Source organism: Leptinotarsa decemlineata, unplaced genomic scaffold (assembly GCF_025532065.1).
Source record: "Leptinotarsa decemlineata unplaced genomic scaffold, Ldec_3_MD MMD2_tig00026354_RagTag_RagTag, whole genome shotgun sequence".
Lineage (NCBI taxonomy): Eukaryota > Metazoa > Arthropoda > Insecta > Coleoptera > Chrysomelidae > Leptinotarsa > Leptinotarsa decemlineata.
The window spans coordinates 17,194,908-17,207,491 of record NW_027412702.1 but is presented as its reverse complement, the minus strand read 5'-3'; the positions used below and the strand labels follow the sequence as shown (position 1 = coordinate 17,207,491).

Genomic DNA, 12,584 nt, shown 5'->3' with positions numbered 1-12,584 from the left:
GGTGGCCTGGTTTTCGTGAGGCTGCTACGGATAGTGTTACCGGTTGTGAAGCAGGTTCAGATGTTGTACTTGGAACCAATTCTTCTTATCCTCTCCGATAATCCTCTGATGTAGGGAAGTGCAAGCACTGGTTGTGATGGCTTCTCTTCCTTGCGAGGCTCCTGCTGTCTTCTAGTCAAAGTCTTTTCTACCATCGCTTTGGAGCGATGTTTCAGGTTTATTTTGGTTAATATAATTGTTATTTTCAGCTATTCAATTCTTCTCTTTTAGTTGTTTCAGGGATTTCAAATCATTTTATATAGTAGACAATGGAAGTCCGAACTAGTGAAATTCATCATGAAACATTGTCAATCACCTTCAAACAAACGAAGGAACATCAGCCTTCAATAAAACTTTCACACAAGGAAAGTTGGCCGCTTTAATTTTTATGAAATAATAGTAACATCGATGTTTCTGTATATTTTCTCTTCCTGTTTCCATTTGAAAGAAATGATTCGCTTATTCAGCCATGTTCAAACATTATGATACTTAACATTTGAGGTGACGACCCATGCTGGCTTGTCTCTACACACGTCAAACTATTAAACTCGACTCAATGGTTCCAAATACCTACTATTGCAACACTGTTATTGCTGAAATCTTGATTTCATCGAATGCGCTGGCAAAGTTCACCCATTTGTGAGTAGTCGGTTGTTATCTCGCTATATTGCTTCTGCAGTTCGAATCTCATTATGATGCTGAACGCAATATTGCCGAACAAATATGTTTTATTGGAATCAAGACCGATGCAATCAAATCATGTCGTTTCGGCGATATCTAGTGTATAAAACAGATCTCAGAGGAGAAGATAAGTGGCACAAGATCAGACTTCTAGGAAAAGGAGTAATTCGTGACGCCTTTCATATCCGAGAAGGAAAATTCATTCGTGATGGAGCTTCTTCTATTTGGAAATGGAATCAATTTCTGGAGAAAAACATTACATCAAAAATATCCTTTCTTTAAGGACACATTGGATTTGAATAGCTGGAGATTAAATTCATTTGGAAAAACGTTCTCAGGAAGTTTATTCCACATAAACGCAGTTCTTCAAATGAGAGAGTTCTTAAACAGTGAAGTTCAAGGTGTACTGAGTTGAACCTCAAAACGATATGCAGCCACAGTCCGTCGCGTATTTCTGACATGTACCGCTCTTGATGGAATCAAATGTGCCAAGTCACTTGAACACTCCCGCAAAAGTATCTATAAAAGAGAGACAAATCTCCAACTTTTCTCAGATGTTCCAGACTATCAAGGTTGCGAATGATGTTCATGTCTTCAACCTGACGGATGGCTTTTTTCCGGATGGAATCCAGCAGCTTCAGGTTATGCTTAGGGGCGGAGCTCCCTACCTGTGAACAATACTCCAAAGAAAGTCTGATCTGAGGTTTATAAAGCATCAAAAATTGCTAAGGTTTGTACAGTGTTCTGGTTCGAAACAGTGCTCCAAGCTTTTGAGAAGCAGCCCTTGCAATTTCAGCAACATGATTGTGCCCATTCTAACTCCCAAGCAACCTCATCGAAGCAGAAAGTGAAATTGTCTGTCCTATGTCCGATGCTTGGGTTTTTGTGGCATTGAATTGAACGTGGCTACTTTCACCCTAATTCGAAATCACTTCCAGACCATCATTAAGATATCCAACCTCCTGCTGCCGGTAGCATCGAAGTTTGGCCAGTAAAACCCTCATGCCACTTACAATCCAAGGTCTTAGAAATATCAAGCGTAACAGCTCCTGATTCTCGATGTTCTTCTTTTGCGTTATTCCAAATATATCAGACATACGATAGAGGGTCGCTTGTTGATCTTTGTTTCCAAAAGCCATATTGATGATCGCTTAAGAAGTTGAAGCCTTCCACAACCAGCAAGACCACCCATACTTTCTAGTAACGTATGTATATGATTTTTTTCAGCCCATTTCATTATTTTCTCATATACGGATTCTGCTGTTTGTGCAAATGCTAATGTATTACAATCAGTGACCAGAACATTTGTATCGTCTGCGTATGCAACTATATGTACCTTTGAAAGACTATTTAGGTATTGTATCAAGTCGTTCGCATCGGAAATTCGAAAGATAGGGCCTGACCAGCGCAAACTCAGGTTGAACAAAATATGTAATAATAATAAACGTCTTTATTACTCAAAAACAGGATTAAAGAAATATGTACCAAAATTAAATTCTTAGATTATTTTTGCGGTGATATCTTCTTGTGGGAAGGTGAACTGCTTCGTTACGTAACGCTAACGACGACAGTCTGTCTGTTTTCTCTTTCTCCTCACTCTAACTCACAGCGTTAGAAGTATTTCGGACAGACGCTTCTTTCTCCTCTCTTCGCATGACTCAGTGTCCAGTGTGCGATCGACATATATTGTTGACAGTGATAAAATAACATAAAATCATCACCGCTTTTGAAAGTGATTATGAAAAATTTGAAGAAACAAGCAGACTATATCGGATATAAATTAGGTATGTGAGTCAGTCTATCTGACTCCCTTGCAACCCGCGAGGATTTATTGTGGCATTGGCAATATGTGCAATAATGAGCATGCATAATCTTCCCACTAGTACATCCAAAACTGGTGTCTTCAGCAAATGAAATAACATATTTTTCTGCATCTCAAGAAGAAGGTGAAACGCGCGTCGAGAACAGTACTGTAGTTCTGGTGTTTAGGAAGAGTACCTGTTCTGGATTCATTCTGGTTCTAGTTTATCCCTTACCAGTTTTAACCTTTGCCACTAGTACATCTTATATTTTCAGAAGCTGAGTAGGACGACCGCACTGCATTCAATCTCATTGTTTTTTTCAATATATATGGGAAGACGAATAACTTGTTTTCAAAGGTTCAATTATTCATAACACCGCCATCCTCATATAATTTAATTATACAGTTCTGCGATTTGATGTAATGACGGTAACTCTAAATTCCCTAACCAATTTTCCTATTATTTACATCATTTGTGTATTTTGTATGGTGAAATATGGCATTTGATTATAATCACCAGTTCTATGATCATTAATACGAGTATACAATCATTACACACTCCCTTTTCCCAGAGCTTCGTTTTCGAGGTCGTTCATGAATTGCAAATTCGCAAAATGATAGCCTGGAACCTTAGTTAGGATAAAAGAGTTCGAACACTTAAGTTGCATTCATGACCCACCCAGTATGACTAATGAGAATTAAAGCAGATTGAAATATGTGAAATACGTTTTTGTTTCGGAAATTTTTGTACACCGAGCGGGATAGTTGCTGCAGAATGTTGCCAATGACCAGTATTTCTATTAATTCTAATCATCAATTGATCCTTGATAAATGATGTTGCCAATACTATTATTTTTTCTAAGAAACAAGTGGATGAGGTTATCGCAAATACACCGCGAAAGTTGACGTTTGTTGACATGTTAGGATTCTGGATGAAGGCAATGGCTACCTAAGCAAGTTTGTATTGTAGCCAGCAAACAAAACGCAGCAAGCAGAAGGCAGTTGCCCTCTTGGGACGAGAAGCCGGCCTTATATATCGGTAATGATCGTTCTAGAATTCTGTAGTCGTTTCGGTACTCAACTAGAGTTCAACCGGCGGTTGCTGACTGCATTCCTTTTGCGGTGATGTCATGTGATTGTTCGCTGGCCGACATATCGGTCGGGGGCGGCTTCACATTCTTTACAATAATGCCAACAAGTTTATTCAACTCCATTGGGTACAGTGTTGTGAAGTTTAGGTCCAATATACGTTATAAAATTTTGATTATGATTGAGTCTGCATCATGGAACATTCATGGTCCTAACTGAACTGTTACGAGTATTGAAAGCATGCTGAATACCATACCTCATATGTTTTTTCATTATGATTCTTATGAATGAATTTTGAATCACTTTTCAGTTAACTAGCGATGTAAAGTAGTTTTTGGAATAAATGCAATAGATTTGTTTTTTTTTAATGACACTCAATAAATGACTACTCAATCAGGTGAAAATCATTTTGATTCAGCCTGAGTGTATACCTCTTTCCAAGTTTTTTCAGCAAATGAAGTTATTTCACTTTCGAAATTTTGAAGATGTTGTTCATACAGAATAAACAAGATATGTTCCAATACAGTTCCTTGGGGCACGCCCCGGGTAACTAGTAGTGGGTCCTTAAGAGAGTCGTTTACGTTGATAATTTGTATTCTATTTGTGAAATAAGGCGATATTGCGTTGTATGTGAGTATTCCGAAAGTGATGAACCAACTACGTTGTATAAGGTACCCAAAAATAGTAAAATATTCAAAAAACAAAATGAACCATGAATACACTTGCAATAGACGTTAATTAAAAATGTGCAAATCAATATTGATGAAAGAACATTTGTATCAAAATATAAGAACAAAAGGGACGTAGTGTTTCAGGCGAATGGTGTTTTCTGGATGGAATCCAGCAACTTCAGGGTATATTTGGCGGTAGAGCTACATACATGAGAACAATACTCCAAAGAAGGTCTGATCTGAGATTTATTATGGAAATCTAAAGAAATGAACTTTAGACGTTCACGCCAGTCTCGGATATACCTACACAGTAGGTTGAATGGACTGACGCCTATCAGAAAACAACTACTCCCCTGGCTATTACCACGATAAGTTTCAGTCCATTCAACCTACTGTGTAGGTATATCCAAGACTGGCTTGAACGTTCAAAGTTCACACAAAGGTGTATACAGTTTTCTGGTTCGGAACAGTGTTCCAAGCTTTTGAAAAGCAGCTTTTGCAATTCCAGCGACATGATTATGTCAAGACATATTGGTATCCATTTTAACCCTTAACAAACTTATCGAAGCAGAAAGCGGAATTGTCTGATCCGACATTATTATATCAGGTTCGGAGATATTTAGCTTCTTGGAGAAAACCGATGCCTGGGTTTTTGTGGCATTGAATTGAACTTGATTACTTTCGACCCAATTCGTAATCACTTCTAGATACCTCCGTAGCCGATGTCCTGGAATCCAAATGGAATGACGAGATAAGTGTGCTGTCGTCAGCAAAGGAGGATAACTGAGTCCAACAATTTGTGGTTCAGCCTAATACCACTACAATACAAATAGTGCCTGGTATTGGATGACTAAGGTTTCATTTCCTGACTCTTGTTTCATCTAGTTGTGTACTTGCAATGAAAGCATATTCTAATGTAGCAATTCAAGCTTGACTTTCTTACATATCGCCGTTGGAAACTTTGTTTTCTATAATATTCGTCGTTCTACTTTTCCGTCGATTTCATAGGGGTCTTCGTGAAGACATTTCCTATTCCGAAGGAATTTATTTATTTATTTAAAAAAATTTAAAGAAATGCCTGAGAGAACTAACATTTTTATCTTTTTAACATGCACCGTGTTGATTCAACTGATTGTAGAGATATTAATCAATTTATTTTTTTCAGATAAGGGTAACAGTGGAGGAGGAAATGTATCATCCGGCAGACGCGAGTCTTCTGCCAGTCAACAGTCATTTGCATTAGAAGTATCAACTATCACGCAAGATTCTTCTGTAACGGTATGTCACTTTATTTTCTATCAAAGATTACTGTTCACCTATTCAGCTTGAAATATCTTCACATACTGCCATCATGACATGGGCAGATTTTTCTCTTTTGGAGACACAAAATCGTAATGTTATGAACGAGATGAGTCTTTCGTCTTTCAATGTTGAACAAAACGTTACTGTTGACAATGATAGTTTTCCATGCGAGTGAAAATTTATATCGATACTTTTTCAAATATTTTTTGTTTGATCTCTCTTTGGATATGTTTATATCATCGAGAATAATTTAATTCATTTATACTCATTTTGTTTCAACAATTGTTTGATGATTTATTTTCTATGATTACGAAGTTGCTGACCTATTAAGTTGTATTTATTACTATCGTAATCAGGCTTTTTCTATTATATAATATTTGGCTACTTTGCTATCAAAATACACTAAATGATATGGAAACAAAAATGTGTTGTATGACCATTTGTAGATAGATACCATGTTTGAAGACATCTCCAGAGCTACACTGTTCATTATACACTGGTTCGGAAGATAAAGCATAATTATAACACAGCATAGACTTTTTCTTGCATGTTCGCCAACTTATGAATTTTCACGTAAAATGAATTTTTTTTTCTACTCCCTCCATTTTAAACTAATAATTACGCGTTTGACAGCAAGTAGGTGATGGCTCATTTAGAATTCACGTGTATTCTAAATTATTGTCGGCCATTTCTGTAAGAATTTTTTTTTTTAAATGATGAGATATGTAACATTTACTCTGATAAATATGATCTCATGAATACATTAAATTGTCCAAAAGCCAAAATCAGTGAATTTTTCCTCCAAATTCTTTGTAAAATCGAAATAAAAAACATATTTTTAGTGACTTTACTGTTTAACAGTTTGTGTGTTGGTAATGAATCTAGTTATATACGTATATCAACAACCACTTGTTTCAATTATGAGATGTCATTCAGTATCTCGAAAAATTCAAAATGAGTGATAACGATTAAGAAATTTGTGCTACCCCACCAGATATTACCCAGCAATCAATAATTGCGATGAATAATTTGCTGCCAGCAAAATCAAGAGAAAAATGCGATTATAATTTCGAAAATTTTATGAGTTGAAGAAAGAAGAAAAACATTACTTCGTTTTCCGAAAACGTTCTTCTCGTTCATTTCGAAGATTTAGCTGCTGTTAGAGTAGTTTCAATATGTTTATTGAAAGAGAGGGATGAATCAAAAGTAACACCTAGATCAGTGACAGTGACATTACATTACATTTGGAAATGTCGAGATATAGATTATTCTTTCGACACCATGTAGCAACGCGATTTAAATTCAGGGCGAAACGTTCGCAATCATTAGAACATGTTATATTGTGATAGAGTTTCAAGTCATCTGCGTATAAAAGGAAATTGATATTAATCTCAGCTCCGATATCATTAATGAACATATTGAATATTAGTGGTCCTAGATTTGATCCTTGTGGTACACCAGATGTGGCTATATATTCGATAGACTTGAGGCCATTGAGTTGGACGTACTGCTTACGGTTGTAAAAATATGATTTGAAGAGGGTAATTATTTCATTGGATAACCCAGAAAGCTTGTTGAGCAGGATACTACGGTCAAGTCTGTCGAACGCTTTAAAAAAATCAGTGTAGATGACATCAGTCTAAGACTTACAATCAAGATCCTCTGCAATACATTGAGTGATTGTTACAAGATTCGTGGTGATTGATCGTCCTTTCATGAAACCATGTTGATTGGGGCTAATAATGTTGCTGACATGACAATAGATTGTCTTCTCAAGAAGCATCTCAAATACTTTACAAAAGTTGCATATGATAGAGACTGGTCTGTAATTTTGTATCTCAGATTTATCTCCTTTTTTTAAATTAGGCAGACTTTTGACATTTTCCATATTGATGGTACAGTTGATGTTTTCGGGCATATATCAATTAGAGTTGTTGGTAGTTCAGCCAGAGCTGAGACAAAATCTTTAATGATGAATGCTGGAATATGGTCAGGTCCCGCAGTAAATTTAGGCTTTAATTTTTTTATGGTATAATAAACATCTTCAATACTAAAGTTTTTGATTGCTAAGCTGGGAATATCACTACTGTTGGTCGCATGGTCATTTAATGTTGACACTATATAAGAATCACTGAAGAAATCTGCAAAACCATCAAGAATATCTGAGGGATTATTGAGTAGCTTGCCTTCATGTAACATTTCATCTCCTATTCCATTCGTATGTTTTGACTTGTTAATGAATGACCAAAACTTATTGGGGTCATGGATAATCTCGCTCTCAGTTTTCTGAATGAACTTTTTATAAGCTATTCTAATGGCTGCTTTAATTTCTGCCCGAAGACGTTTAAATTCGTGAAAAGCGTGAATGTCGCCGTTTCTTTTCTATTTACACCAAAATTTTGTTTTAGTTCGAATTTTCTTTATCAATGCACCATCAAAGTAAGTTGGATAATTATGTTTAGATTTCATCGAGAATTTTGGCACGCAGCGTTCCAATACACTGTATAATTTTTCATAAAAGTGAAGACAGACATCATCTGCATTGCGAAATGCATTTAGAAACGTACAATCGAGATTGAGGATCAGCTCATACATGAGCGGAAAGTTAGCTTTTTTAAAATTGTATGCATCTTGGGAACATGATGCAAATTTATTCTTCGAGTTCGTTTTGAAGTTCAGTTTGCATGTTATTTCCAAAGCAGGATGATGATCGTCCTCTTTTACTAATGGATTTAGGGATTTTTCAACGAGGCAGAAGTGACTGCAGAACACCAGGTATAAAAGTCTGTGCATCTCATTGAAAACAAAGTTATTTTGCGATAAGCCGAAAAACTCTGACATGTTGTTCGACAAAGTAGTATGCGGGCTACTACGATCTGTTTCTGAATATGCCGCATATTCAGGTACGTTGAAGTCCCCAGCCATCAGAATTGCATGGTCATATAGTGGGGTCAAGCGATTCTACAGCTTCCCAGAATGTTTCAATTTCATTTATCGTTGTTTTAGGGGGGATATAAACGCATATCAGAAAGAAACTGTTTTCAGCTATAATATCCCAAGGACATTGATAACTAACGAAATAATTTTATCACAGTTTTCGAAAGCACGTTATTTGGTAACATCCCGACGCCGAAGGCGGAGGGATGTTACCTAAAATAACGTGCTTGAGGAAGTTGTGATAAAATTATGAGTTATTTATCAATGTTCGAGGGATATTCGGTGAGAAAACTTTTTGCAATTCGAACAAAATTATTTATTGAACACACAGTTATTAAAAGAACAACTCGTATAATGATATTCCGTTGATCTTGCTGTATTTGCCTCGGTTACTGCATAGGTGTTTCCACGCATACTATTGATTATTTGGTTATGATGTTCCTGATCAATATTCAAATAAGGTTTTATGGAATTTCCATTATTGTGCCCAGTAATTTTCAACAATTGCTGTTCTTGAACTCCACTCTTAGCTAGTTGACTGACTGCAGTTGCTCTATTAGAGTGATTGGTTATTTTCCTCTGTTTCGTATCCAAGCCAATTGCTTCAGCAGAAGATTTCGTCCATCCGTTGATTATATTTCTACCCAGAGGCATATTGTCATACCAGTTATCGCTTCCTGTCTTCCAGTGACGATTTGGCCTTAAAAATAGTCTATTTGTCTTGATATTTGTGCCTCGTTTTGATAATAATTTAATGAATAATCTGACAGGACAAGCATTGTTATCACTATTTTGAACTAACCATTTGCTAGAGGCGCAGTTCTTTGAACCCCCTTGGCAGGTTTTACTGAAAATTGGATTATATTCTATCCTATTAGTTGGAGATCCATTGTTGTCCTTTTCGATATGAAAATAATCAACTAAGCAAGCAGCACCTTCACCACCTCTCCAAGCCAATTCCACCGCTGCTATGTGATAAAATTTGCGTAGGAGTCCTATAGGGGTATTTTCATCCCAAAAGTTTATAATTTTACTCATTTCATTTTAAGTTAATGGTACTGAGCTTGTTTTGCGTTTAGTGGGATCTGTTTGTAAATTTCTTCGTGCTGCGTCGCGTGCATTCCGCGCTTGTTTGAATGCAACACTTTTAAAGGGGTCTAGCATGATATTATACTCCTTGTAATACTTTTCTTGTAATAATTTGCTTGTTATATTCCATACGGTTTTAACAGTAGCCTCCTTAAACTCTGTGCTATCCTTTTTTCTCATATTAATCGCCCAATCCTTGAGTATTAATGCAAGCTCTTCGAGAGTACGATTTCCATCCAATTCATATTTTCTGGCGTCACAAAACTCCATAAATATTTTCCAAGTGTATTTTTTACTATTGACAGTATTTTTTGGTGTATTTTCTTCAATGATTTTGTAATTGCCGCATCATTTTGAACACCAAAGCGAGGAAGTGACATTTTCGAAATAAATTGAATTACTGAAATGTCAAACAACTTTATTGTGTTGGTTGCTTAGCAATGTCATGACATAAGTGATAACTACCCGTGAAAACTATCCATGGGTAGTTATCAGTGTAATGATGGTTTCATTGGTTATTTCGGCACACATGACTAGAAATAAACAAATTTGATAGGATAATTTTTTTGGCAAAAAATTTTCGGAGAAAGATAATTTCACAACTACTGTGTCAATGAAGTCAGACACTGGAAAATGATAATTTGACAAATTGACTGGTGATGAGACAATATCTTCGTGTATAGCAATTAGCACACCGCCACCTCTACTAACATTGGTAGCAGTGAAATTTCTGTCTGTCCTGTATATTTTAAAATTACCAGGAAAAAGTTCCGAGCTAACAATGGATGAGTCAAGCCAGGTTTCGGTCAATATAAAAACCTTATTCTCATTCATCGAGACTGCATCAAAAACTTGTCTAGTTTTTGTTCGTAGCCCTCTCGTATTTTGATACGCTATATAAAACTTATCACGTTTCATAGACCTTGTTTGTGAATCAGTTTTACTTACGGGGGATGAGGGAGAAATTGTTTCTGACTGCTACTTTGAGAGTAATCGGTTATTTTTGAATTTTCGTAAACTATCAGTGTAAGCCGTACATTTCTCTTTCTCCCAGACCGCATGATCAACAACGGAAGTATTATTCATTAAACTACAACAGTTAGAACATTTCTTCGCTTGGGATTTACATTCTTTGAGGTCATGATTTCCACCGCAAATTGGGCAAGAAATAGGTTTTTTGCAGTTTCGAGATGAATGATTGTATTCGTTGCAATTTATATCAGTAGCATCGTAACTCACGCAACTATCATAAGCAACAAAAACATTACCTGCTTTCAGAGCGCGGTTGTAAGTATTAAATTTGTCTACTTCTACAAGTACTTGCCAGATTCCTACTTTTTTCTTTGTTTGGGATATTTTTAGTATTTTACAAATCAAGTCATCTAGAAATATGTCACGATTACTTTTCAGAAAATAATTCCGCAGTTCTTCTGATGAAAAGTTCTCCGTCATTCCAACTCGCATCCCGGGCAGAAATCCATTAACGTTCTTGACATTATAAGAGGCAGCCATTTTTTCTTGTACCACTTGCTTAAGTCTGTCATTGTCCGACGGGTTTTTGCATCCAATAAGCACACCGCCATCTTGTACAGGTTTTACTCTGGGCAATTTTACTCTGGGCAATTTACTCAATGCTGAGAAGTACCCTTAATATCAAGAAAAATGTGGACATCAGCAAATATTCCATATTACGTGCCTTTCTAAAACGCAAATCTGATGGTTATAAACCGAAGAAATTGTCGACCCTTACCAGTGAACAAATAAATCTATTCATTAAGGAAGCTCCAGATGACATATTTGTTTTCGAAGGTAATACAACTCCGCTTTTTCCTTCTATTAATTTTTCATGAAATTTTTGCAACAATTTCTGAAATACCAAGACAACATAAAGGTTAAACCTGAATTATTCAACCTCACCAGTCAACAGCCAATCATATTCGATTTGCCAGATGCCTCTAAAGCAAAGCCTACTTCCGTTAATTCTATGAATTATAATAACCAAGCAAAAAAATTTGAAAATATTTTACAGTGCCGGACACAATAACTAAAACCGAAACGCTATTTATTGTTTCTGGCAATTTCTATAATATTTGTAAAAAGTACATGAACCTGAGACCAGAAAATGTTTACAACTACCAATATTTTTTCAATTATCAAAATGGGAAATGCACTCTTCTGGTTGTTGGTGACTAACCAAAAATTATTGCGAAATTTTCACATTTGGAAAATCCAGAAACATATACTAGGTACTGCTTCAGAAGATCATCTGCAACCATCCTAGTTGATGGAGGGGGTGACCTAATGGCATTGAAGCGCCATGGTGGCTGGAAAAGTCAGACCGTGGCCGAAAGTTATGTAGATAATTCTATGGCATCCATGAGAAACACATCAAATGTATCCGTAAATAGTATTGAAAACATTTGTTTCCCACTGTCTCAAATTCTCAACAAAACGGAATAAGACCGTCTTTGTTCCGCATCGACGGCGGAATGTCATTGGATATTTGTAATCATGTAATTATGAATGTACATAATTATAACAAAAATTAACCCTATAAAAGTGATTTGTAGGAAATATTGTCACCAATTTTTGAATCATTTAATTGTGTTCTGACAGAATGAATTTATTATTCAAAGCTATAATCTCAAACAAATATATTATACCATTTCTTTCTACGGCCAGTCGTAGAAAAAGTATAGTACGCACCTCGTGCGTACGCCTCATGCTTACAATTTTTCGGTTGTGGGTAATAGGCGTCTTATCCTACTTAGTACGTAATATACTACTGATAATTGACATGTTTGACATCCAATGCATCACCCGAAGACGATTGTGGATACAAATAATCGAAACGTCGTGACATAACTTGGTTTGGAATCTTTTAATTTTTTATTTTTCATTTTTGTTAATAATATTTTTAATTTTCAGCTTTTATTAATATTTACATTTTTTATTTCTTTTGGTTGTTGCTTGTA

At 36.0% G+C, this 12,584-nt stretch overlaps 1 protein-coding gene across 1 annotated transcript in view; it reads left to right on the top strand.

The window, feature by feature from the left end:
- Window positions 1-12,584, top strand: part of LOC111514053 (uncharacterized) — a 453,014-nt gene that overhangs the window by 83,835 nt on the left and 356,595 nt on the right. The window contains exon 3 of the mRNA XM_074184385.1: window positions 5,447-5,559. Coding sequence (XP_074040486.1) covers window positions 5,447-5,559 — 113 coding nt within the window. The remainder of the gene's footprint in view (window positions 1-5,446; window positions 5,560-12,584) is intronic.